At 45.4% G+C, this 26,839-nt stretch overlaps 1 protein-coding gene across 2 annotated transcripts in view; it reads left to right on the top strand.

Annotated features, from left to right (window-relative positions):
• The window catches only part of SLC25A26 (solute carrier family 25 member 26), an 885,107-nt gene that overhangs the window by 719,410 nt on the left and 138,858 nt on the right, over positions 1-26,839 (top strand). For both annotated transcript variants that reach the window (XM_086936841.1, XM_086936842.1), the window contains exon 7: positions 23,574-23,643. In XM_086936841.1, coding sequence (XP_086792967.1) covers positions 23,574-23,643 — 70 coding nt within the window. The remainder of the gene's footprint in view (positions 1-23,573; positions 23,644-26,839) is intronic.

The following is a 26,839-nucleotide window of genomic DNA, read 5'->3' as shown; positions in this document are numbered from 1 at the left end:
TCGGATGAGGAAAGGAACCCTCCAATGGGGCGTCTGGGCCATTGCCCTATCTTGGAACAGCCCCCTCTTCTCGGATTCCGGCCTATACCATTCCACCAAATGGCTGAGCTGAGAGGCCTGGAAGTATTGCAATAGGTTGGGGACTCCAAGACCCCCTTCATCCATGCTCCGGTATGCCAGCCGTTTATGTAATCATGATCGTTTCCCCTGCCAGATGAAATGGTGGAGGGCGGCCTGTAGGTCCACTAGGACGCCTACGGGGGGCGCGACCGGGAGGGTCTGAAAGAGATATAAGATATCAGATCTTAGGTAGGACAGACATCTTTACCGCTGTGACTCTCCCTAGTAGGGAGTGGGGTTGCTTGGACCAACGCGTGAGGTCCGTCCGGATCTGAGCAGTTATGGTTTTGTAGTTAAGTGCTATTGTCGACTCTGTCGAGGAAGTGAGAGTGACGCCCAGGTATGGGAGTTGTGTGGTAAACTGGAGATCGCTCTCATATGTGGAGGCAGACCCGCCGGGGTGGGCGTTTTTGCCCAGAGGTAATATCAGGAATTTCCCCCTATTGATTCTAAAGCCTGAGACAGCACCAAAGGAGTCCATCTCCTCCAAAAAAGCGGATACAGAGTGGTCTGGATGGTCGAGAGCGGCTATTATGTCGTCGGCATAAAGGCCGATCGTGTGGGGTTCTCGGCCGAATGTGATGCCACGGATAGCGGGGTTATCCCGGATCTTCTGCGCTAGGGGCTCTATGTACAGGGCAAACAGGAGGGGGTAGAGGGGACACCCCTGTCGTGCTGGATTTCAAATGGGTTTGATCGAAGGCCAAGTGGACCCGAGCTTGGGGCGGTGGTAACAGCAGGCGATCCAGGACTGAAAGCGGTCTCCCAACCGAAAGCACGTCAAGACTCGCTGTAATTAGGTCCAGTCAACACGATCGAATGCTTTTTCAGCGTCGATGGCCAACAGTGTAGAATCCAAGTCCTGGAAATGGGCCTTGTCTATCAGATGGAATACCCGTTTGGTGTTATCGCTGCATTGGCGGTTAGGCACAAAGCCCGATTGGTCAGGCTCCAAGATCCCAGGCAGGCATGGACCAAGACGTGCAGCTAAAATTCCGGTGAAGAGTTTCAGGTCCAGGTTTAGCAACGAAATAGGGCGGAGCGCGGAGCAGTGAGTGGGTTTCTTACCCGGTTTAGGCAGCACCACTATTTCGGCTGCCAACATATCCGGGGGAATAGAGCTCGGGCCTTCAAAGGTGTTGAAAAGCCGGGTGAGGACAGGAGCTAGCAGCTGGCTAAAGGTTTTGTAAAAACCGGCGAGAAGCCGTCCGGTCCCGGGGATTTAAGCGGGCAAAGGCGGGATATAGCGGCCAGCACCTCATCTAGACGGATGGGGGCGTCTAGGGCATCTGCATTTGCATGAGACAGCTCGGTAATCGCCGTTGAGTCTAGATAAGCATCGACCTCCCCGAGGGACACAGTGTCGGCCCCGTATAATGAGGCATAGTAGGTCCGAAACGCCTCCGCCACCTGAGACTCCTCAGTGAGGATGACGCCGGAGTCGTCTGTAAGGCCGGAGATTTTTGAGCGTTGGGTCTTAGCTTTCAGAGCACTAGCAAGTAAGTGGCCAGTTTTGTTACCCCCAACGTAATACGTATGCCGGAGGCGGAGAGCAGCGAATTCTGCCCTGTCAGTATCTAGGCTGGCTAGTTGGGCCCTGGCTGCCTTCAACCGCCTCCAGACCCGCGGAGCGCAGGTGCGGCTGTGAACCCTCTCCAGTTCAGAAACTAGAGCGGTGAGGTCGTCTCTCTTCGCCCTACGGTCCTTGGCCTCTGCTCCTGCTATCGCGATGAGTTCACTGCGGGCCACCGATTTCAGGGCTCCCCACAGAGCTGACATCGATATCTCCGGAGTATCATTAATGGTTAAGTAGTCGACGATACATTTGTGAAGCTGCTTGGTGACCTCCGGTCTCTGTAGGAGGGTTTTGCGTAGGCGCCACGACCCGTGGGGGCGGAGGGGTGCAGGGATCTTGAGCGGCAACTCCACCACGTCGTGGTCTGAGAGGGCTGCAGGCACTATGCAAACCTCGCTTAGGGTCGTAAGCAGCTCAGAGGAGCCCAAGTAATGGTCTAGCCTGGCATATGTGCGGTGCACGTGGGAGTAGAAGGTGAATTGCGTTGCGTTAGGGTGTTTGGTCCTCCAGAGGTCCACCAGGCCTCTCTCCCACAGCCATTCTGCTCCAGTGGCTGTGATAGCACCTGAGTCTCCATAGCGATGCCCTGACCTGTCTTTGTTCGTGTCCATAACCAAATTGAGGTCCCCTTCCATGAGCAGGAGCAAGTTAGAGGGTTGGAGTGACTCCGAAACTGCGCCTTTTAAAAAAGCCTCCTGTCCCGTATTCGGGGCGTAGATGGAACCTATCGTCAGGCGTCGGTCACCTATCAGAAAGGTATAAGCCAAGAGGCGACCCTTGACCTCCCCCGCCTTGTCCCGCACCCTTCTCCGGAAGTGCCTAGATACTTGAACAGCCACCCCAGCCCTCTTCGTTGGGAGAGAGGAAAAGAACTGCTGTGGGAAGGCACGGGAGCCCTTCTTTTGATAGGATTATTCAACCCCTTCACATTGAGGATCAGCACCTTCAAACTGGAATCAGCCATAGTAAGGAGGGTAGATGGTATGTCGCAAAATCAGAGGCACGCATCCGTGGCAGATGGAGATGTAGTGAGCTAGTCAGCACAGGAGGACCCCCCGAGACCCCGGTCCTGGAGGGAAGTGTACATGAAGCGTCGTGTGTGGCTAAAGACATATCGAGATGGTGAGCGAAGGGAAGGCGCTAGCTGAAGAAGCAAGTGAGGCAATAGGAGACAAATGTAAAGTATAGCAATTCCATCACTGACAAATCCCTTTTGGCACACTGGTTCCCAACCGCAGTCCCACCCGCTGTCCCAAACCAACCCCAACTGAAACCATGCCCCGCCTACCCCATCCCCGTTCCAACCCCGGGAGCTCGAACCGCCAACCCCAATTCCCAGACCCAAATGCTCATCCCCCCCCACCCACCGCCCACTCCCCAACCCCCAAACCATAAGAATGCATAGTCCCACTCCTGTCAGTCCACACAGGGCCGTGGTAAAGTTACTTACAAGGGTCATGTCCAGCGGCGACCATCGTGGCCCCCTGCCCGGCACCCCCACAGCCCGTGAGGATGGTATGCGTTATGAACAACCCCCCCGCCGGGTGTAGAAATCATTTAGAGGGTGATGTGTCCCTGGCCACCTCCGCCACGGCCGTCGCCCTCTCCTGCGTAGTGATGTGGGCCTCGGGCTTCAAACGTTTCAACTGGGATCTTCTGCGGCCCCCCTGTTTGCCAGTCTCCTCTAGGAGGCCCCTGCGATGCTCTCACCAGTGATGGGTCCTCCTCTAAGTCAAGTCCCAGTAGAGCACAAGTGTCTTTGAGCGAACGCATTTGGTGTAGGGCCCCATTCCATTTAAATATCAGCCGGAACGGGTGGCCCCAGGAGTAAGGAACCTCCTTGCCGTCGCAAAAAATCAGTCGCCACTTTAAATGTTTTCCGTTTTTGTAGTGTGATGGCCGAGAGGTCCTGGTATAGGGTGACAGGGTGACCTTTAAATTGAAGAGGTTGTGCTTGCCTGGCCTCCCGAAGAATCCTCTCCTTGAGCGGGAAATCAGGAAGAAAGGCTAAGATGTCCGGCGGCGGGGCGGCAGCATGCCCGGGAAGCCCCACTCTATGTGCCCTGTCGATCCGGATGACAAAGTCTGCAGGTTCCCCTAAGATGTTTCGGAAAAGGTCCTGTAGGTAGCCAGTGACATCCGCCCCTTCTGCTTTCTAAGGGACCCCCCGGACCCGTATGTTGTTGCGACGGGAGCGATTTTCAAGGTCCTCTGTATGGGCCTGGAGGTCTAGCTGTTGATCCGTGAGTCTCAGGACTTCCTGCTGGAGCTGTTCGATTTCGCTGCTCCTGGTCTGGTCAGCCTCTTCAATGGCGACCACTCATTCCCCAAGACCCTCCACGTCTCTCCTGAGTTCCCGAACCTCTCCGGCCACTTCCTGCTTCAGGGACTTGAAGTCATCCCTGAGGGAGTTGAACAAAGTCTCCAGAAAGGACCTGGTGATAGGCACGTGGTCCCCAGATGGCTCCGGCGGTGTTCTTGCGGCCTCAGGGGAGGGTGGTTCTTTGCCAGGTTTGTGTTGGGTTTTTGCTAGCATCTCCGGGAGTGTCTGAGTAGCTTTTTTCCCCCTGAGGCTTGCCATGTCGTGTCCAGCCGCTGGAGCGGTCCCACCCGTAGACCTTCAGGGGATTGGGAATAAATGTAGAGGCTTGGAGATTGCACGGGTGACTGCAATCTATGTTACAGGGAGAATGGCTTCGTCACCGCTGTCTCGGGGATCCGCGACTGGGAGCGCGGCGACCAGCCGTCGCGTCAGGGATGGCCCGTACTTGCTTCTCACGGTTGGGTCACTGCTAGCCTTTTAGGGAGTGTCCGAGTCCCTCTCTGGGGCTTGTTGTGTCACGTTTAGCCTCGTGTCCGGCCTCTCTTGATTGCGGGCAGGGAGCCCGGGGAGAACCGAGGAAGTTTGTGGTGTAGGAGCGCAACCACGGTCCACGTCGTTGCGTGTGTTAGCGCGGTTGAGAGGCTGAGGTTCCGCAGCCACAGCTCCGGGACACCAAGGGGCAGCAAGTCAGCGGGCGGCCTTCTCAGGGATCCCGGCGTCCCACCTCTGGCCAACGATGAACCTCAGCCAGCGGGCGGGAGCAGCCAGACAGGCCTGTGTAATGGGGTAGGCCTCCCCAGCCAAGTACCAACCCTTGTCTTCTAGCGACCCCGAGTGATCAGATGCGTGGAGGGCAAGCAGTGGACAGGGCCTCAGCATCCAATGGCGCCACCGGAGAACGTGTGGCCCCACCACCACCTCGTCAGCGCAGCGCGGCCCTCGGGCCCAGCCAGGCCCGGCACCGGGAGCTAGATTATGCCCCCCGAGCCTCCTCTTCAGAAACCCTCCGTCGCGCTCCTCACCTCTGTCCGGTGGTCTGCTGCAGCTTTTCGCTCTCGAGGGTGCCCAGGGTACACGTAGTCTCAGCTCTGGCCCCTCGGCTACGCCAGCTGCTCCTTTGGGCCGGCTCCGCCACACCTCGCCTGGCGGTCGCGGCGGCCGGGTCTCCTTACAGCCTCTCTAAGAGCTGCCCTGGGCCTCGTGCTGCAGTCCTTCCTGCCTCGGCAGTTGCCCAGGCCCGAAGCTGGGGGTCTCCAGTCTCGCGACCCCCGGCCGGCCCGTCTCACGCTGTCAGGGGATCACAACATGTAGGATGTGCTCCGGGTGTCGCCTCCGCACCCCGGAGACAACCAGGCAAGGCTGTGGTGCAGGCGCCGGCTGTTCGTCCCGGATAGGCCCGGGACCGGGGCCTCGATTTTCGCGACTCTCGGCCGGCCCCTCCTTACTCCGCCGGCCAGGTCGCAATGGCAGCCAGCGCTCTGCTTCAACCCCGGACCCAGGGCCGCAGATAGTAGGGCTCTTTTGTAGGCTCCGCAGGTGGCAGTCCGGCCACGTCGATAACTGGAGGCCGGTGAAAGGTAGGCGCAAAGCTGGTCACCGCTCCGGGGCGGCCGCCATTTCGGGAGTCGCGGCTGAGCAGCCTTCCGTCTTCAGAGCAGTTCCGGGGGTCACACAGACCTAGCGACAACACCTCGGGGGTGACAGTCGATCGTAGTTACCAGGCAGCCAAGGTATGTGGTGCTCGGGGGGGGTTAGGCTGTATTGCAAGGGGCTTCAGGAGGGATCGGGGCAGGGAGCCACTGAGACCTACGTCCGATCAGGTCGCCATCTTGGCCACGCCCCCCCACTGTTATGTTTTTTAACGTTTTACAGACAGCTGCTCAAAAAATATATATATTCTTTTTCCATTTGCTGCACAAATGTCTTGTCATTCTAACTGTTATCTGTAAAAATCCCTTTCAGCACATTAGGAATATATGCCGTTTAGTATGGTGTTTGAGCTCACTCTTTATAATTTTCATTTTTTATATCCATTTACATTGATCCAGTCTGAACAGCCATATGTCACGTGTGGTTTTTAGGTCGCCGCCTACCAGACAGTGCATCTGTCTGGCTATGCGAAAGACATTTTAGGGACTTTCAGAAAGTTGACCTGGAAATGCATTTCGCCTGTTTCTTGCTATTGGCCTTGTGGTTTGTAACTCACATTTTCTGCCTTTTCATTTGCTGGCTTTATTTGCTTTACGCTGTGCAGCTTCAGTTTGTACCTCCCCATGCTAAAGCTATGTTTACAATATTCTTCCATAAACTTATTTTTTGTAATAAACAGGCCTTTAAATCTTGTTATTTCGTCACATTGCTGGACATTCAAAGATCGAGGTCAAATGTCCAGCTGTGTTTTCGTGGGAGTCTGGTGTTAATTTTGCTTTCAGATGACTTTGAAGTAATAGCGTTTATAGGAAAGAGCATACTTTCTCCATGTAGCCTGCTTGTGCCCTTTTTTAAATTTTATTTTAGACATAGCCATTTCAAAAGGTATCTCTTTCGTCAGCTGCAACAAACACTTGCACGTTTTTTTCAAAATTCCTCTTTGTTGAGTCCATTTAATTTGTGAAACAGCCTTTTTGGGAACAAAGTACAAAACCACATTTCAGTCTCAGTATCAGCTTAACATAACATATGGTGATCTTGGACAGTGTACACTGTTTAGGGCCCATTCACTGTCAAGCACAGGATAAGATCTTTTCACAGGAAAGAGCTAGCCACATTGTAACATAATTTAACAATGCTTGTTTTTCATATAGCATATGCTATATTTATGGCATCTTTATTTATGACATCTGTGGCAACTCGTTTTGGAGATTTAGATAATTAAGTTTAAAGGCACTTTTTATGAAAGCTTTTGTGTTTATGTTTAGCTACATAATTATGTATTCCATCTGCAACTGTGCTTTTCTGGAACACATATATTGCTGGATATAAATGATTTCCTCATTTGTCCTTACAGGCACTAGGGCCATGATTTGAAAGGTGCAGCAGGTGCAGTGGCGCAGTGACCAAAATGTCTAGGAAACCCTCTGAACACTGATCATTGCTATATTTTACAGCTAAACAAGCGGTCACAAGTGCAATTACCTTGCAGGCACTAGGGTCATGATTTTAATGGTGCAGCAAGTGCAGTGACACTGGAGCCAAAAGGTCTAGGACACCTACTGAACACCGATCAATGCTATATTTTCCTACTAAACAAGCAGTCAGGAGTTCTTTTTGGGTTCTTTTGTAACCATTGCATCCAAAGTAACACATAGCCTAAAGCATCACTGTAATAAAAGCTGCAAATTAGATGTTTCTGTTCACCTACAACTTATGTTATATTCAGTGCATGTATAGGGCACATTTTCACAGTTTTTGTATGGTACTAAACTGCTTCTGAATCTGGGCACACTAACACATTGGCAAGGGCATTCTTTAACATACCAAGCTTCAGCATAGCCAATAGGTCTCAAACTATTGGCTTTGTCAATGTGTTTATAGAGCAGTGCTAGCTTCAGTGTAGCATAACTGAAAAAAGCGCAATAGCGCAGACAACACTGGCAGTGCCATACAGGTTTTTTTACATTACTTTCAGCCATTCCCAACATAGCTAAAAAACATTAACAAAGTCAATAAATCTCACATTGGCAAGAGCTATTGCCAATGTGTGTTGGTTTTAGAATCTGTTTTTGAAATTCCTGCTTGTTTTAGGGTGTGATTTTGTACTTTTAAGTAAGGGGTTTTGTCGTCTGCATATCTTGATGGTTTTGTGGTGTTCTTGTTTTCAATTAATACTTCAAAGGCACAAAAGCTTGCTTGAGCAATTAATATGCACGCCAGGTGAGAGTTATTGCAGTTGATTAGATGGTTAATCTTTTGGTTGAGTGAACCCTGATATGCGAAACTCTGGTTTTGGTTAATCCTAGTTGACATATTGAACATCTGGAGCATGTAAAAAGCCAAGTGGTTTGCGTAATGCAAATAAAATCTGTTGTGCTTTCCCTTCTTGTTTAAATTTCAAGGCACACAGTTGGCGTTTGAGATCGCAAGGCTTTTTGGAAATGTTCGTTGTATATTGTCCTAATTGGGGTCATAATTTTGGACCATCGAAAATATTTAAAATCTAACTTCTTTGGTTTGCATGCGTTTCTGTTTTGGCTGAAGTAAACTGTTGTGGTTTGTTTTCGCTGCTGTATTCAGGTGTGATTTTTAGAACTGCTTCATTTCATCCTTTGTTCCTTGAACCTGCATTTTGCCACTTGTGCCTTACTTGTGAACATTTGTCCCTATTTGAAGTGACGTCTGATTCTCACTACTTCTTCCTTTGGGACGCCACGGACTCCATCTTTGGTGGTGAAGACTGTCTCCTTATAGCATGTGAAGTTGCATTGCCAGCTGTGAATTCAGATTTAAGTAGATTGTTCTCCAAGTATAACTCATTGCCAAGGAAGGTGATGTTGACCTATGTTGCTAGTCAAATAAAGTAATTCACAAAATATGAAATCAAGTCATGCACAGTTTGGTGCAACACACCGCCTATCATCTTTCCGTATTGCACCCTATTCAATAAGAAAAAAAATCCAGCTAAGCATACTTTACATCTGCACATACTTCAGAAAACTACGTCACGGCAGAGACATTCACGCATAATGTTCTTCAACAGACAACTACCACCAACCGTTTCCATGCAACTCTGCCATAATTCACATTACTCTGTATCCCGCATGCCTGTTCACCTCCACTACCACCCTCTGGCACACCGCACTAGTAATTCCATTTCACATAACTCCACCCTACACCATATTGCAGCATATCTCATACCGAAATGTTCTTCTGATTTAAAATTTAAAATCAATCTATACCATCCTAAACCCTACTGTAGTTTCCTTCAAAGTGTGATGTCATGAATGTTCATACATCATGCAGTGTGTGTGTGTGGGTGTGTGTGTGTGTGTATATATATATATATATATATATTTTTTTTTTTAGGCCAGTGTTTCCATAGAAAATGCGTTTTTTCTGTTTCTAATAACTTGGGCAACATTGGACGAATCTCCATGATACTTTCCAGAAACGTGCGCTGTTATGCCTAGTTTGTGTATAGAAAGGTTCTGGGGTGATCCCTCAAGCGGGGGCCGAGAAAAAAAGGAGGGTCCCAAAAAGCAAAATCTCCATGCATGTTCCATAGACTTCTTTATGAACGGAATTACACTAAATTTGGCAAGAAGCTAGATCTTGATCCACAGATGGTGCTTTTTTGTGATTTGATGTAAATCCGTTCAGTGTTTTTTTTTTTTTTTTTAGAAATTAAGGGTAAAAAATATTTGTATATCTGAATGGTTAAGTTCCGTAGAGGCTTGTGAGACTCTCACTGGCGGGCCAATTTAAAAATGGAGTGTTCTGATTGGCCCAAGGAGCTTTATTTCCCTCGTGCCATCTCGCTCCCTTGAGAGTCAGACTCCTGTGGGAGCTAGTGCTCTGATTGTCTGCCCTCACCATCAGAAAATTGTTTCTGGCAACCATTACAGGACTCGAGGACTTTCCCCCAGATGCATCAAGCATCCATTTTGCGATTCCTTATTATGGAAAAATAAGGAATCGCTAATAAGGAATAGCAAAATGCTATGCAAGAAGAACTCGCTCAAAAAATAGCGATTTCTTAAAATTCCTTAATTGCGACTTGCAAATTGCGAGTCACAATTAAGGAATACCTCCCCATTCATTCCTATGGGTCTAGAGGCCCATAGGAATGAATTGGAAGACATTCTCAATTTGCGAATCGCAATTAGTGAATCGCAAATTGAGAATGCAATTTCAAGGGTGCAGTGGTGTCCAAAGGACACCCTGTTGCACCCCTGAAATTGATCTGTGCACATATGTTGCGCACACAAATGCCCTTAGGGCATGTGTGCACGCAACATGAAACTTTGAAAAATGCACAAAAGTGCTTTTTCAAAGTTTTTGCAAATTACCATGAAGTTGAACTTCATGGTAATTTGCAACTCCTATTAGCGAAATCACTAATTTTTTTAACTTTGATGCATTGCATTTAAGGGATCTCAATTTGAGACTCCTTAAATGGCAATTTAGCGAATTCTTAATTTGCGATTTTTGCATTTGGGATGATGCATCCCAAATGCAAAAATACCGGTCGCAAAGGGGCAGATTCTGAGAATCTGCCCCTTTGCGAGCGGATTTTACCTTGATGCATCTGGGCCTTAGTCCCCTATCCTAAAGTAGTAAATTAAAAAATATATAAGGGGGCAGGTTAGTGATATCCTGCCCCTCTAGGCCCCATAGGGGGACCCACAGGCACCCCTCGGGGCAAAAATTAAAAGTAAAATTGCACTTTCTGCCACGATCCAGCAATACTCCCACAGGATCGAAAGAAAACACACCAAAATGGTGGCACAGGGCAACCCACATTTTGTAATGCAGGGGATGGCAGCCCCCTCCCCAGCTGTGTTTAGCCCCAGACCCCATACCCAGGACCCTATTCATTAATAATAGAAGGGGTCTGTACAGCCCCCCTCCCGAGCTGTATGGGGTCCCTGTATATTGCCCAGGGACCCCATCATCCGGGGCCACTAATTAAGTTAAAGTGGAGGGGGGGTCACATGGTCATCCTCCATGAGCCATTTACGGACCCAGGGACTCCAATCCTCAGCGCTCAGTCTTTTTAAAGCTTGAGGATGGGTGCTGCGTGGCCCCCTCCCCTTAAAATATACTTTGGGCCCCTGGGGTATGGGGTCCCTGGGAACTTCCCTTTAACTTATTATTATTGACCCAAGTATATGGGTCCCCAAAGCCTAATAAGGCTCAAGAGGAAGGCCACACAGCACCCTCCCCTTTAAAACAATATCCGTCCCTGGGTGAGGGGTTCCTCAGGCCCTAATAAGGCTCAGGGAAAGGGGTCACGTGGAACCCTCTCCCCTTTAAAAATAAGCCTCGAATCCCCAGGGCCTTTTAAATGCTTCGGGAGGGGTCCACTTGGCCCTCCCTCCCCTTAAAAAAATGTCCCTGTGAGATTGGGTTCCCAGGGCCAAATAAGGCTCAGGGAGGGGGACCATGCAGCCTCCCTCCCCCTTTTTCATTATATTTGGCTCTGGGGATGAGGTTGTGTGGTGCTGGCAGGCTGATGGGGTTTGGCCTAAGGGCCAGGCCACAGGCCAAGCTCTGTGATCAACACCCACTGTGCATGGCCAAAGGTTGTATGCAGCGAGTGGTTGGCTGCCTGCAGGGAGTTGGAAGCAGTGCGTGACTGCAGCATGCCACATATGAGAAAAGGCCATGCACTCCGTCAGTTGTCTGCCTCTGGGTGACTGCCTGTTGCCAACCCCATGCTGTGTGCGATGAAAGACTGTACACAGGGTGAGTTTGGCTGACTGCAGGGAGGTCGGCTGCCCTGCGGGTGGGTTGACCACAGAGCCCAGCACAATGATATAACTGATGTCATAAAACATGTCATGAGTAATGTAATATGTGTGCTCATAGGCAGTGCATTGTGGGGGATCAAATTATGGTTAGTTGGTGAATTTCTGATGTTTTTTTTTGTTCAAAACTTTAATGTTGTCACTGGCTCACCTAACTATAATGTTACTTAAACCTTAGCTTTTTTCAGTGAATTTCTATATATATATATAAAAAAAAATTAAACAAAAACAGACCTTTTTATCATACCAAACTACAACGTTACTTTAACCTTTGGTTTTTGTCAGATGACACAGCTGAATTTTCAAAAAGCATCATGAGTGAAGATTCCATTTGGAATGTGGAATCAGTGCAGTCCTGAGAGTTCTTGAGATATGCAGTAATCAGGTTGTATTATTAGTAATGTTCAGTCCATCTGGATGCAATGATTTTAAACGGTACATCCAGAAGTTTTCCCTGGAGTCCAATAGTTCTTCCTTTGAGACTTGTTCCACTGGGAAAATCTTCAAATCTGATAGTGAATGATCCACAAGTGAATGATTCACTATCAGATTTGAAGATTTTCCCCGTGGAACATGTCTCAAAGGAAGAACGACTGGACTCCAGGGAAACTTCTGGATGTACCGTTTAAAATCATTGCATCCAGATGGACTGAACATTACTGACAATACAACCTGATTACTGCATATCTCAAGAACTCTCAGGACTGCATTGATTCCACATTCCAAATGGAATCTTCATTCATGATGCTTTTTGAAAATTCAGCTGTGTCATCTGTGCAGCCACTGAGCTTACCATCTTGAAACTACCTGAGGAAGGCGGAAGCTGAAACGTTGTAGTGGAAATATATTTTTGTTCTTTGGTGAATCTATCTGTTTGAGTCACTTCTTTCATGGATATATATATCTATATATCTATATATATATATATATATACCCATAAACGTTGCTCCTCCTTCCGGACAGCGGGCACCCGTGGATGGTGGCGCACGCGCCAGCGGAGCGTGCTGGCAAAATTAATCCACAAAAATAGTCACAAGTTTGTGCGCTCTCAGGGTCAAAAAACACAATCCAAGTTAGATAGCAACCAGGTTTATTCCACCACAACGCGTTTCAACTGCATCTGCAGCCTTGATCACGTGCACATTTTGCCAGAGTATATGTCACTCTCATGTCATAAACAGAACAACAACAACATAGGAGCAGTTTAGATTAATTGTACAATAGAAATCACAGTGAAGCTTTTAAATGGTAGTAGACAAGATATTAATAAATATAAATATATATTTCTTGTGTGGCGGGCGTCACTGCTGGAATATTACTTTGCACTTGTAACACTCACTCCAGTGGTAAAAGACGAGCCAGTACCAACTGAGTCACTTAAATCGGCAGGTACATACAACGCGTTTCAACCAGTTACGGTTTTAAGTGTTTGTTAAAAGCCCGTGGAGCTAAATCCCTATAATCTGTAATTGGCTACCATGGCCTTAAAAAAATAGGGATTGTCCACATACTTTCTGAAGCATTTGAAACAAGTGTTCCAAATCCAATAGGCATTACGTGTGCGTAGTTAACTGGTTTGAAATGCACCGAAAGGAACTTCCTTTTTGTGAGCATATTTTTGTGTTTTCCTTTCATTCAACTGAAGGGGTATATACAACGGGATTTGCGTTTTTTGTTGAACATTATGATTTTTGTGAGAGCACTTTCAAGTGAAGCAAGGTCTGTTTACTATGTTAATGACAGCAGTAGTCCCTAATAAAATTCGGGTTCAACAACCACACGTCATGTGATCCAGACTGTGAATAGTTGAAATGTGTTGTGTTTCCCTGTACCTGCCGATTAAACTGCTATCAGAAGTAAACTCCCTTGGTGCTGGCTCGTCTTTCCCCACTGGAGTGATTGTTAGGAATGCCAAGTAATATACACATAGTAAAGTGAAGTGATGTGAAGGGATGGTTACATTTGGTTAAAAGCAACAAAATAGAAGGGAGATCCCTGGGATTTAAGATGCTGGCAGGCCAAAAAGGGGGGTATAACAGCACAATAGAATAAGCAACAACCCTACCAGAGTGTATATAGCGGTCCCACAAGGGATCCTTTGCTTTAAATAATGTTGACAAAAAAGAATATCAGAGCCAAGTACACATCACACAATTTTCATTTTGTTATTTCTAGTTTATTTATTATTCTGTTTAGATATTTTCAGGTAGCTTGGGTCACGATCTGATCCCTATGCTGTATTGAATAAAAGGAGGAAAGAACAACCTCTGATAAGATAAATTTACAATAGCATACATGTCCCACACACTCCCAGGCAACCATACTAAGGTCACACTCACTTTCACACTAATAAAACCAATCACTTCCACAAACATTTATACATTATACTCATACTGGTTCAGCCAGGCCTGCAGTAAAGGTGAAATGTAGCTGCATAAGCACAAACGAGACTGTGGAGGCAAGATGCGTAGGAGAAGATGGTTAACAAAGGCTAAGCTTCTGCCATCCACAGCCACCACGCCAACGCACGTTTCGGTGTAGGGCCTATTCAGGCCGCACCTTCTTCAGGGCGGAGATGTACCATGGGATTGGGGACTCACAAACTGCAAATAAAAATATTTTTTATAAACATTAAAATATGCAAAATAATGAGAAGCATACATGTGATATTGTCATATCTATCACATTTACTTAATTTATGTGTCAAGGCTCTGATATTAGGGAGTTACTCGGAATGGTAGGGGTCTTTCCTCAATGGGATAGCACCAGCGGTCAAACATGATAGACCAGACAAAGAGGGTTAACAGCCCAGTGTTTAAACATTTCATTTAGCATCCACCCATCATAACACATTCATACACTCACTCAATGGCGACAATGGGTTTTAGGCGGGAATCCTATCTATGGGCTCCTCCTATTCATAGCACGTCAGAGGTATATACTAGTCAGGGTGAGAGGGGGTATACTCACCAGGAATAAATTAATGAAGGGAATATAGCGATGACAAGGCAGCCGTTCAGATGGCTTAATTCAGGGGTTTCTTTTCTAGGGAGAAAACCGATACATTCATTGCCTATATAATGCATGTTCTAGGGCAAAGAGCCTCTTCAGGCATTTTGTCATATGAATGAGTAAAAAAATAGATAAAAATGTCTATACCTGTAATTATGGTACTCTTTTGTGTACCAAGGAGCACGTTCAGTAATGATGCGTCAAATATCGAGTAGCTCCAGCCGGAGCACCGATTCGTCAGGTCAAAGATAAGATAGCGCGATGGATGCTTGTTGGACAAATACAGGAATGTTTAAGCCGGACAGAGATATTCAGTTCAGGGCTTCAGATAGAGGCCCACTAAAAGTAGCAGCGTCAACTGCTACATATATATCATTGCTTTTCCTGACCAGAGAGTCTCTTAGGGCATTTCATCATAGGGTCTAAGAGAATAAGAGCGATATATAGGGACCTTAATATATTGCGATCTTGTATGTGCTAAAGAGGGCTCGAAATGCATTCATAGAGGCTCAGGGGACTCCAGTTGGAGATCCTGTAGGGTCAGGGCAAAATAGATTCACACAGCGGGAGCCTGCGAGTGAAGAGAAAAGGATATATACATTGATCAGGATGGTTCTCATACTAGTTCCAAATAAAGGCCCTCCCAGACTAGCAGCACAGAGGGCTGTTCAGGTGTTATTGCAGGTTCACATGTATATTACCTTTAGCTGGATTGGCAAAAACGGCGAGCAAAATTTCTCAAGGTTCGGGTAGGTTATCGTTAACAGCAGTAAAGGATGGCGTGGTTTCCTGAAAGACAGATTGGTACACTGAGTCAAACATGAAGCATAGATTTCCCTCAGGGATGCGAAAAAGGGAGAAGACGAGAATAACCGTCTGCCGGTATCTCAATCAAAAACTTTCGTTAAGCTATTAGTCGGCAAAGGGCAGCTCACCACAAGTGGCGGATTCCGTCTGAGGTAGAAGATAAAATCAGGTAAACAGCATGCGGAATACAGCGTTGGGCGTCTATCTTGGATAAAAGGCAAATCCCCTGAGGCAAAGATAAAAATCCCAGATTATTACACCGTACTTCATAGGGAACGTGCAGCATCCAGAATGGACTGTCTCGGGCGAGCAATGAGGGTCATAAAGAAACCCGTTACACGGGCTAGCTTACCGGGAAAGAGGCGAGCTCCAAACGGACCGCGGGGTGGCAAAACGATTCTCAGATAGTACTGGCAAAACTCACATGGCCAGCACAGATTTTAAAGGCTCCGAGTCCCCGCGGGTGATTCAGCTCAGGTGTGTCAGATGCTTTCGACAATAGATATGGAAAGCGGACTGATTACGATACGATTCCGTATCGGCCGCCATCTTATAGAAAGTTGATTTCAACAGAGTTGGCAATAAAAAGTGTATGTTCAGGGTGATGAGTACTGAGAACTGGTCTATCATATTGGCCCACCTCCCAGCGTGTGTTTCGCCTCCTAACCGCTAGTCAAAGTAAAATTGTTAGTGATCTTAGAATATGGCATTTAGGGGGCGCATATATATAGGCTTAATAGCCCTTTGATTATATAAATGTGTGCGATAAATAAACACAATTTATCTAGCTGCAAGAGTTTTAGAGAAGGCACATGCGGGGGTTCTGAATGAGATTATGGGAAAACTTGACATATGGTGTTGATAAGGGGGGCCAATATATAGAAATAACTGCCCTTTTGGTTATGCAAATACGCTCTGTAGATGAAGGCAAATTTTCTAACTATAAGAGTTTTTTTATGGGGACACATGGTCTAATATTGCGTTCTCATGTGTTAGGTAAGGGGGGGACCCGAATAAGTGGCCATAAATGCCGGATGACACTAATGATGCCCAATAATTATATGTGAGCAGAGAATCATTTGGAGGGGGGAGGGGGATTTATTTGAAATATTATCCAGATATCCCGTTATAAAAGCGCATTCGGCCAGGGGCACTCTTCATTGAGGCCATTTTTGTCTGAATTAAACATGAAAATCCAGAAGACCTCTCTCTTCTTACGTAAGCAGGTGGGGCCCACTCCAGGTTTGGCCGATATTTTCTCCAAAAATAAACCACCAGAGATCTTTCTCTGTGTGTGACTTCTCCAAACAATGAGAAACAATGGGGGCAGAGCCTTTTTTTTCCTAATGTTGGACTTGTGCTCGCCTATCCTTATGCGCCCCCCTCACCCTGACTAGTATATACCCCTGACGTGCTATGAATAGGAGGTGCCCATAGATAGGATTCCCGCCTAAAACCCATTGTCGCCATTGATTGAGTGTATGAATGTGTTATGATGGATGGATGTTAAATGAAATGTTTAAACACTGGGCTGTTAACCCTCTTCGTCTGGTCTATCATGTTTGACCACTGGTGCTATCCCATTGAGGAAAGACCCCTATCATTCCGAGTGACTCCCTAATATCAGAGCCTTGACACATAAATTAAGTAAATGTGATAGATATGACCATATCAAATGTATGCTTCTCATTATTTTGCATATTTTAATGTTTATAAAAAATATTTTTATTTGCAGTTTGTGAGTCCCCAATCCCATGGTACATCTCCGCCCTGAAGAAGGTGCGGCCTGAACAGGCCCTACACCGAAACGCGCGTTGGCGTGGTGGCTGTGGATGGCAGAAGCTTAGCCTTTGTTAACCATCTTCTCCTACGCATCTTGCCTCCACAGTCTTGTTTGTGCTTATGCAGCTAATTTTCACCTTTACTGCACAGTATGAGTGTAATGTATAAATGTTTGTGGGAGTGATTGCTTTTATTAGTGTGAAAGTGAGTGTGACCTTAGTATGGTTGCCTGGGAGTGTGTGGGACATGTATGTATATTGTAAATGTATCTTATGAGAGGTTGTTCTTTCCTCCTTTTATTCAATACAGCATAGGGACCAGATCGTGACCCATGCTACCTGAAAATATCTAAACAGAATAATAAATAAACTAGAAATAACAAAATGAAAATTGTGTGATGTGTACTTGGCTCTGATGTTCTTTTTTGTCACCGTTACTTAAAGCAAAGGATCCCTTGTGGGGCCGCTATGTACACTCTGGCAGAGTTGTTGCTTATTCTATTGTGCTACATTTGGTTAAAAGACCTTAACATATAAAAGAAAAAATCTGTTGCTGTGCAGTTACGGTTAGAAAACAATACCTAAAAACCTCTGACATTCATCAGCTATTGTTAGGTAAATATATACCTGATAATTCGCTAAATATATTTGGAAAGGCCAGAAACCGACCTTCTTTTTTGTGAACATTTTATACTGTTCTAAAAAACACTTAGTCTACTGAGGACAAAGTAAAGTAGGGTCCTCTGCTAAAAAAATTAGCATGTGTGTGAGTTGTAGGGCGTGCGAAAGCGAGTTTAAAATATATTCAATAAAATAAGAGACATGATTAAGTAATCTATGCCTTAAAGATATACTCTAGTAATTTGTCTGGCGCATTCAAATTCACGTAGTCTGCACCCACAACTTACAAAAACAATATTAATATCTTATAATCAGAATTCTAATTAAGAGTAAATGTAATATTCATTTAAAAATAAAATGGTTCCCGTTCTGTGCATGATCAGCGACGTTGCACTAGGCACTGAGAGAAAAGGGAGAAGAGATTACATGAAGTATATTATGAAAATTAATGCTACACAACCTTTCTCTAGCCTGGCCAAGATCTACAAGCAATGTACTTTGAAAAGATAAGAAGGTTCTTGGATTTTGTTGATTTGTAAATGCACTGTATTCTGCCCTGGGCTAATAATGATAAGAAACTTTCGTTTCGTAATTTAATTTATAAAATAACACTTCTTGCTCATAAATATTTATAACTTTTTTGTTTTGCTTCAGTTTCTCTCACATTCATTTTTCAAGTAGGCACGAAGACAGGCTCACACCTCAACAGCTACATAAGAAGCCTCGGGACATTTTTGAAGTTGTTACTAGAAATGCAGATTACTTTTTCATTAATTCTATATTGACAGATGCTTAATAGTGTATACATAAAAAATGAAATCCTAAAACCGCTTCACTGAATAAATATTGAGGTCGTTTTTTTCTACTTTTAAATAGTATGACGGAGAGCTGGATGTAGCTAGATGTGTGGTGCCTAATAGCACAGAATGAAAACCCAAGAGAGACCTATAAAAGCAGGATACATTGATCTTGTTAAAAGCTGTTTTCAAAGCAAGACTTGATGCTTCCAACTGTGCTTTTTTTTCTTTACTAAAAGTTGAACATTTTGTACAAAAATTTAAAAACTCTTTACTAGGTGATAGGAACAATAACTAGTTAAAACAAGCTGTAATCAGCTAATCAACAGGTGTGCTAGGGCTGCTTCATTATGACTCTCCTGCATGTTCTGAATGGTCTCGTATTTTCATTGACCCAGTAGTGTCATTGCATGCCTCTGGTTGAGCCTTCCATTTTGTTTTCTTTGTCACCCTTGTATGCGTTTTACTTTCTGTGGTGGGAGCTTCCAAAGGCATAGTTGCCACAACAGATGCTTTTATAATTTAATTACCCTAGCAGGCATGATAGGAGGTTTTTGTACACCCGTCTAGCCATTACTATTTTAAGTGTAGAGAAAGCTCGAGAAAAAGGCTAAGCCTCGTCTGGGTGGGAGGAGAGAGGTGGATCGTCTCAGTTTCACTGGATTTAATACATGTGTTCAGGCTATTATCTACAGCTAGTGCGGAGCCATCTACTACTGTAAGTTCCTCAAACCTTACCGATGCGTTCAGGCTCCAGTATTGGCACATTAGCTTGGTTCAAGGGTGTGTCTTATTTAAATCTCCTTCTTTGGTGTACTGAAAAAAAGACCTATGAATGCTGCTATATTGAAATTTTGGAAGGTTTTTGCTTGGCATTTACTATATATGGATGTGTTCCTTCAGAGATCATTGGATGCATCCCTAACCAATCAAATGCATGTGTTAATATGGGGAGATCCATTTAGATTACAGAGACTCGGATTCTTGAAAGAGTTGTCATTGATATACAAGTGGGGTTTCAGTCATTATGTTAAGCAAGTAATGTCAAAGCCAATAAGTCTTGCCTATGAGATAATTTGGCTGTGTCAATGTTTTGTAGCTGTGCTGTACAGCAGCGCGGCTGCTGTCCAGCATCACTGAAAGTATTTAAGAAAAAGAGCTATGACTCCGCCAACATCAGCTGTGTCATAACACTTTTTTACTTTTCGCCAGGCGCTCCCACAAGGCAACACGGAGGGAGGGAGGCAGGAAGTGAGGGAGGGAGAAAAGGACAAGCAAGAGGGTATGGAGAAGCACACGAGCAATGGAGGTGGGTGAGTACAAGGCAGAAGAGAGTGGGAGAGAGGGCAAGCAGATGGACAAGGGAGGGTGGCGAGCGGTCAAGCAGACTGGCAACTGATGGTGAGTGGGGCAAACAGACAGACAACAGAGGGGGGCAAGGATAGGCTGGCGCCAACCACATGGACAACAGAGGGTGGAAGGGAGGGATGGGGCAACCACTCAGACAAAGGGTGGTAAGGGGGTGGGCAACCACATGCACAGTACTTGAGATACAGCTGAAAAACTCCCACTTTCGTAGAGTGCCCAAACAAAAAGAAAAAAGCAGCGTCTGAAACAATGAGCAGTAGAAGAACACAAGTAATGTGTCCATGCCCCAGGGGAGGGACAAACATTTTAAGCGGAAGGAAGCCTATGGAAGCTGACAATGAAACCAACCAAATGCCAAACAAAAGGCAGCCTCTAAGCCCCCTGTACATTAGACATCAAATGAAGTTCCAAGTGATCTAGTAAATTCCCGCTTACTATAACTGATTGAAATTTGCAGAAGGTCTGTGAATCATAGTTGTGGAAGCCTTTTCAGTGCACGTGTAAAGCTCAGTTGCATTGCCTGTTCACAGAAGTAAAATAAGATTTGTACTCCAAAATAATCTTGATTGTTCAATGTAATGTTCAGTTTTTCACAGCATCTGGTTGAAACATTAATAAAAAGATTAAAAAGAAAAGCTTTCCCACAAGTCATGGTTATGTTTGCATTTGAGGGGTGGGTGTTGTGAGATTTGGTGATACATTTGAATGCTGTCCCAAAAGAAACCTAGCAGAAAGCAGTTTTGGTAATAAACTTGGTGCGCATAAAATAAACCTTAAAACATAGGCCCCTCGCCTGATTTAGCATTGGAGGTGGGTAGTCCCTATAGCTGTGGAAATCTCATGACCTGTAGGTCCTAACAAGTTTGAGTGCCTGGCTCTACTCTTAGGGCAGGCTTACTTTGTGGGGGCATGTGTAAACACAAAGGGCATTCACTGGGACCACTCAGTCACTTCTTGTATGACGGAACTACAACTCCCGTAACAATAACCCCGGCTTTACCACACATGCCTTTACCACACATGCCAGGCATGATTAGGAAAGGTATATGTGTGGTAAAGATGACATCCCAGCCTCCCCCTGCTCTAAGCCCTAAAACGCGGCCCCAAGCCATGCCATCTACCCGCCCCAGTCCTAAAACCTACCAGAACCCTAAAACCTGGCCCCAGCTCGAAAAACGACCCTGGCCCCAGCCTCCCCTGACCTGAACCCTAAAACTGATCGCCAGCCCTGAAAACTGCTCCCACCCACACTGAGCCCTACAATTTAGCCCCCAGCCCTAAACACTACACTGACCGTGGCCTCCCACCCTGAGCCCTAAAACCCGCACCCAGCCCTAAAAACCTACCCCATGCCTCCCCACCCCCGACCCCAGCCCTACTTAACACGGTGCGTCCCTGTCCTTTCCGTCCTGTCCCGATCCTTCCTGTTCCTCCCCCCACCCATCCACTCTGCATCTGGAGCGCTGATTGCCTTAACCATGCATGTGCATGGTTAAGGCAAGCTTTTTCTGCTTGCATTGCACATAAGCCTGCGTTGTTAATCCCGTTTTCCTGATCTGGCTAGAATCAGTGCTTAATTTGAGCCGGTGGTTTCAGGTGTTTGGCACCGGCACCTATTTGTCAACATCGGCGCTATGGCACTCTGCAACATGGTGGCGTTGTTAGCCTAATGTAGAGATGAGCACAACAACAGTTATTTATTAATTCATTATACATTATAAATGACTAATACCTGCTGCCCAAACCATTCTTATAGCTTTGAGGACCTGGAATAGCGCTAATTGTCACCCTTGTAGGAGAGAGATGGTTAGTAGTTGTATTGGTTATGCCACTGGCAAACTGCAGTAGCGTCCTGACAAGGACCCTGGCACTTATTTATTTACAAATTAAGCACTGGCACTGGGTGCTGTTCTTCTGCATTCCTAGGCTGTACAACAAAAGCTGGGGAATGGAGGTAATGAGCTAGTCAGACAGTCACCACTCAACTCACCTGCATTTGATGATGATGGTTTATTGTGGTAGCCCTCTTCTGGTCTGGAGGAAAAAGAAAGCTTCAATGTAATGTGTCCGTGCTCTAGGCTCCTTGGACATGCTCGGACTTCCATGCAGGAAGATCAGCAGCAATGCAAGCAAGTTATGCTTTAGTACAGCCTCTAGGCTTGTTCTCACCCAAGAAAAAATGAGCATTATTTCAGCTGAACGTTCTCAACTTCCACAACAAGATGCATGCTGGGCTTTTCAAAGTCACAGTTTGTCTTAGAACTGGGACGTGATGCCAGCATATTTGTACAGTTATTTGCAGTTGGGCATCAGACCACTGTCAGTTACGTCACTGCTTGTCCAGCCGTTTCCCTTTCCCAGAATGCGCTGAGGTGGCTAGTTCCTATGTGGGAATGACAATGCAACCTCCAGGGCCTCTAGCAGGAACCTTTATGTATTCTCTTCCAGCAGGTCTTTGAGACAAAAGAAAACAGTGAGGAAGAAAAAGTTGGAGATGGGGCTGCCCTTTTTGTTGTTACACTGTTAGCAGCAGTTATTCCCTCTCCCATCTTTCACTCACCATTTCTTGTAGACTTAAATTTAAAATCAGTTGAGGCTAAGAATGTCAGTTTCATTATTGATGATTGCTAACAATCTTTCTGGCTCACACTTTTGAATGTTGGCAGTCATTATCTCGCAAACTATGGACATTATATTTGTGAACATGCACAGGCATAGCAAAATCATCCCCAAGGTGTCCCGTTTGCCGCAACCACTGTACCTATGGTAATGGGTTAGGCCGGTAGGCACCATCAAATAGTATAACGCTGCCACTGGTCAGGGGCTGTGGAAACTGGGACTGTAGTGTGGAGAGACCAGTGGAGGGTCTGCCTAATTTCAATGAGTGCCAACATTGTCACTTTAGGACTCCCTATAGATTATGGGGCCCCAGAAACTGTGAAGAAAGAGGAAAAACTGGGCCCTAGATGGTCAGTGAGCTGCTATCCTTAAAGCCAGTAAGAAAGGAATAATACAGCAGCTGTAGTCAGATATATGGTCAGGAGACGTCTACTGATCAGTTAAATTGGAGCATTTCAAGAACCTCCAGTGGGCAGCACAGGCCCTGGTAATGCAGTAAACTTTCAAGTTTATCATTAGGGGGGTTTGTTGTGAGTCGCTTTACAAATAAGGAGCATTTTAATGTTTAAGTGTGGTGTACTTTAAAGATAATGTAATGTTTAATGGCTTTCCATTCTTTTCAGGCGGAGGGTTGTGTGATACCTATGACAAACTATCACAATAAAGAGTAAAAGAGTGTCAAAAACCTCACTGGTTTTACAAACAGCTCGAGACAGGCTGCAGTTTACCCTCTGGCACATAACACGTCATTGACAGCGTCCCGTCAGTATTTAGTTTCATATTTGTCATCTCCGAGGAAAAATGAGCTTCTAGCATATTTCAAAAGCTGCATCGCTGCAGGGCTGTGCAATAGATCACGGGTCCTGCACGTGATTTGTTATGTGTGCTTTTCAGCTTCAGACTACCATCTGCTCGCATCCTGGCACAGTGACGTTTCTTTGGGAACATCCCTCATTGCATCATTTGAAAAATGCCACGAAAATAACTTCTCCCATAAGTTCCCATCCTCGGAGTTAACCCAGAGGGCTTTCAGATGGTTTCCAACGTTTATTAACTTTTATTTTCGTTCCTCTCTCTCTGCAGGATCTCTGGTCGTGGAAGCAGGGTCATGTGGTGGATTCTTGGCAGTCTGCAGTCTGTGGAGCTCTCGCAGGTGCGGTGAAGTATACGTTGTGCTGTGAAATGCCAAAGGCGGGCGGGAAGTGAAGCGGTGCTCGCGCGCGCAAGAGCAGGATTTTCTGAGGTGTTTTTTTTCCTCGCGCGGGAACAAGAAGCTGAGCTGCTTTAGAGATAGTTCGGAGGCGAGATGAGGGCAAAGTGCACAAAGGTGTCCTTTTGAAAGACGGCCAATTTGTTTTTGACAAATTTCTCTTGTTTGAAGTGGCGGGCCTGTCAGTCAGGCTTTGGAGTTGTTTTTCGAGATGATCTGTGAATTCCTCGGCGGGAACAATCCGCCTGGGCGCGGGGCGGCGCAGCTGTCTGCCCCAAGCAGTTCTCCTGGGGTTTTAAATGATTTCATCGGGAGGTCCGTGACTCACGGGTCATGTGGCAGGCTTGACAGCAGTACAGATTAACTGGTGTCAGGAGAGCAGGGGATACTGCAGCAAACGGCTGCAGGCTGAAGCGCTCTCAGTTACACAACCGGAGACGCAGACATCTGGCCAACCCCGGCCAAAGCACAGTCAGAGAAGGGTGAGGGTAGCAGAAGATGCACATAGACCCTCGGTGTGGGCCAGATGTCCTAAGCACTGGTCTCATAATACTGGTCATAATTTGCAACCTGTATTTATGCTATTAGTTGGTATTTTGCAACCTGAAGTATGTACCAAGAGGTTGGTCGGTAAAATAACGATTTGCAGAGGTTCACAAATCGACCTACCTCATGAATGTTAATGTGGCAGGTTGCAAATTGTAACCCATTATGATTCCCTGCCATCACACGACGGTGGCCTGCTGGGGCCAGCAACTGCTATGTCTGTGACTGCTTTTAAATAAAGCAATCACTTAAAAAAAAGTGTTTATTTTCCTATGGAAACGATGAGTTTTTTAAGAGTAGACAGTGGTTCACAGCACCACTGCTTACTCTTTTAAAAAAAAATGTTTATTTCAGCATTCACTAAGGAGAACGGGTCCCTCGAAGACATCCTTCCCGCACATGGTTTCCACTACCTTTAAAATGTTGATAAAATATTGTTTTGCATGCAGATTTCAATTGCAAAACATTGATGAATTCCATTCCGAATCGCTATTCGGTGAGGGATGTCCTAAACACGCCCCTTCCAAGTATCAATTCAGTATGCGGTCGCAGACCCAAGTTGTTATTCAGTAATATGTTACTGAATCACAACTGGGTCTGGTACATAGATAAAGGCAATTTTGAGGTAGCAACAAATGCTCTGACTTTGCAAATCAGATTCTTTGCGACCATAAAAAGGGGTAGTACTTCTGGCAATCAGTGTTTGTCAGATTTTCTGCTGTAATACCGCAGTTAGGTAAATCGGTTCATGCAGCCAGTATCATGATATTACCATGACTAATAGCAATAAATGGTAGATAACTTGTGATCATTGTGATTTTTCTGCTTTGAAACTTGCAAAGGTAGCACCAGTTTTTGCTGATGCAACAATCATGAGTGAACTATGCTGTGATGTGATATGTCTACATTTTTGGAAGCACTGATACAACCATGTTACATACACTGAACTATGCTTTTACTGCTCCTCTAATAAGACTTTTTCCTCTGCTTGGCGTATTCTAAATGAGGAATGAATCGATCCTTAAACATATTTTAGAAATATATTTTCCTGTTTTCGCGTACACTTACTACACAACTGAGAAGCCTCAATAGTTTTTCCATATTGTTCAGTGTACATTAACGCATAAATGAGAATTTGAAGTATGCGCAGGCTGCTGCTTGTTTTACTTCTCAATGAAGAAATGCTCGAGAAGCAGAAAGAGTGTCTTTGAATGCTCCTGCCTGCCCTCATTAATTAGCAATGCTGCAGTCATGAATTAGCAATGACTTTAGCATCTTGGTGTCATGGCATATCTGTGCGATTACTGTTTGCACTGTGATTTGAGACAGTATTGGTCAAAGATGTGATCATTTCAATGATGCTTGATTGTGTGCAGTGCAGGTCTCTGTGCTGCAGCGTGCTGGCAAGTAACTACGACAAATGAACACAGAATAGCTACGACTAGAGATACATTGGAAAGCGTTGCAGAGTTTTCTTATGCCCTGGTGCTTCTAGTGCAGGGGTCTGCACCCTTTTCTGTACTGAGAGCTACTTATGTTCAATGAAACTCATTGAGAGATACTAATATTAGTGTTGTAAAATCTACATTTTTTAAATATGTATATTAATACAACCAAGCAAAAGCTTTCTAATTTATTAAGCTGAGCTGCACACTGGGCAGCTACTCAGATGTAGCTGAAGATCTGCAGTTGCTCATGAGCTACTGGTTGGAGACCCCTGTTCTAGTGAATAGGGGATCAGTTGTAGAGTTAAAGCTTAACACACTCCCATCCTGAAGTCTCAGTACATGCTAGGAGAGCAGGAAGCTGCTGCTGCAGAACTCAGTGGATCCAGGTGAAGCCATGGTATAGAAGGAAGGCTGCCATAGGTTTGTAGAGCTTTATATGATGGAACACAACCCAAGTCTCAAGCAGGAGATAATTGCACAGATTCAGGTGAGCTGTCTTGCTGTACCCTGACTATTAGTGATGTGCCATTTCAATGCATTTAATCTATTGAGCATGGTGTTGAGAAAAAAATAATCTCTAGTGCCCAAACAGTTCCAAAGTGTATGCATAGAGCCTCTTGTTTTGCCCGGTGTACAAAGGAAACAGGTGGGAGATGCTATCAACTTTCAGCATTCAGATTTCCCTAGAGCCTACGGGTTGTGATTTCCATGTCTGTTGAGGCATCTCCAATGATGAACGCTGTGCCCTTGTAGGAAAAAAAACACTTCATCCTGATTTAGCTGTGAATTAATTGGGCTTCTGAGATCCGCAACCTTCCCACAGCTGGTTTTAAGAAGTTTCTTAGAAATGTTCAGTTGTATACACATTTAAAACACTTTCATAGCCTTTAATACATTTGATTTGTTCAATTAGCACATTGCAATAATAAGAGCTTTTCGTGCAAGCATTTACAAATTGGGATAAGTTAAAGTTAAATTAAAAATATATAATAATATAAAAGAAGTTATAAATGCTACTGCACAGGTAAAACATTAACATATATATATATATATATATATATATATATATATATATATATATATATATATATATATATATATATATATATATATATATATATATATATATATATATATATATATAT

Source organism: Lissotriton vulgaris, chromosome 9 (assembly GCF_964263255.1).
Source record: "Lissotriton vulgaris chromosome 9, aLisVul1.2, whole genome shotgun sequence".
Classification (NCBI taxonomy): domain Eukaryota; kingdom Metazoa; phylum Chordata; class Amphibia; order Caudata; family Salamandridae; genus Lissotriton; species Lissotriton vulgaris.
Note: the sequence above shows the minus strand (reverse complement) of the source record. Positions and strands in the feature narration are given on the sequence as shown.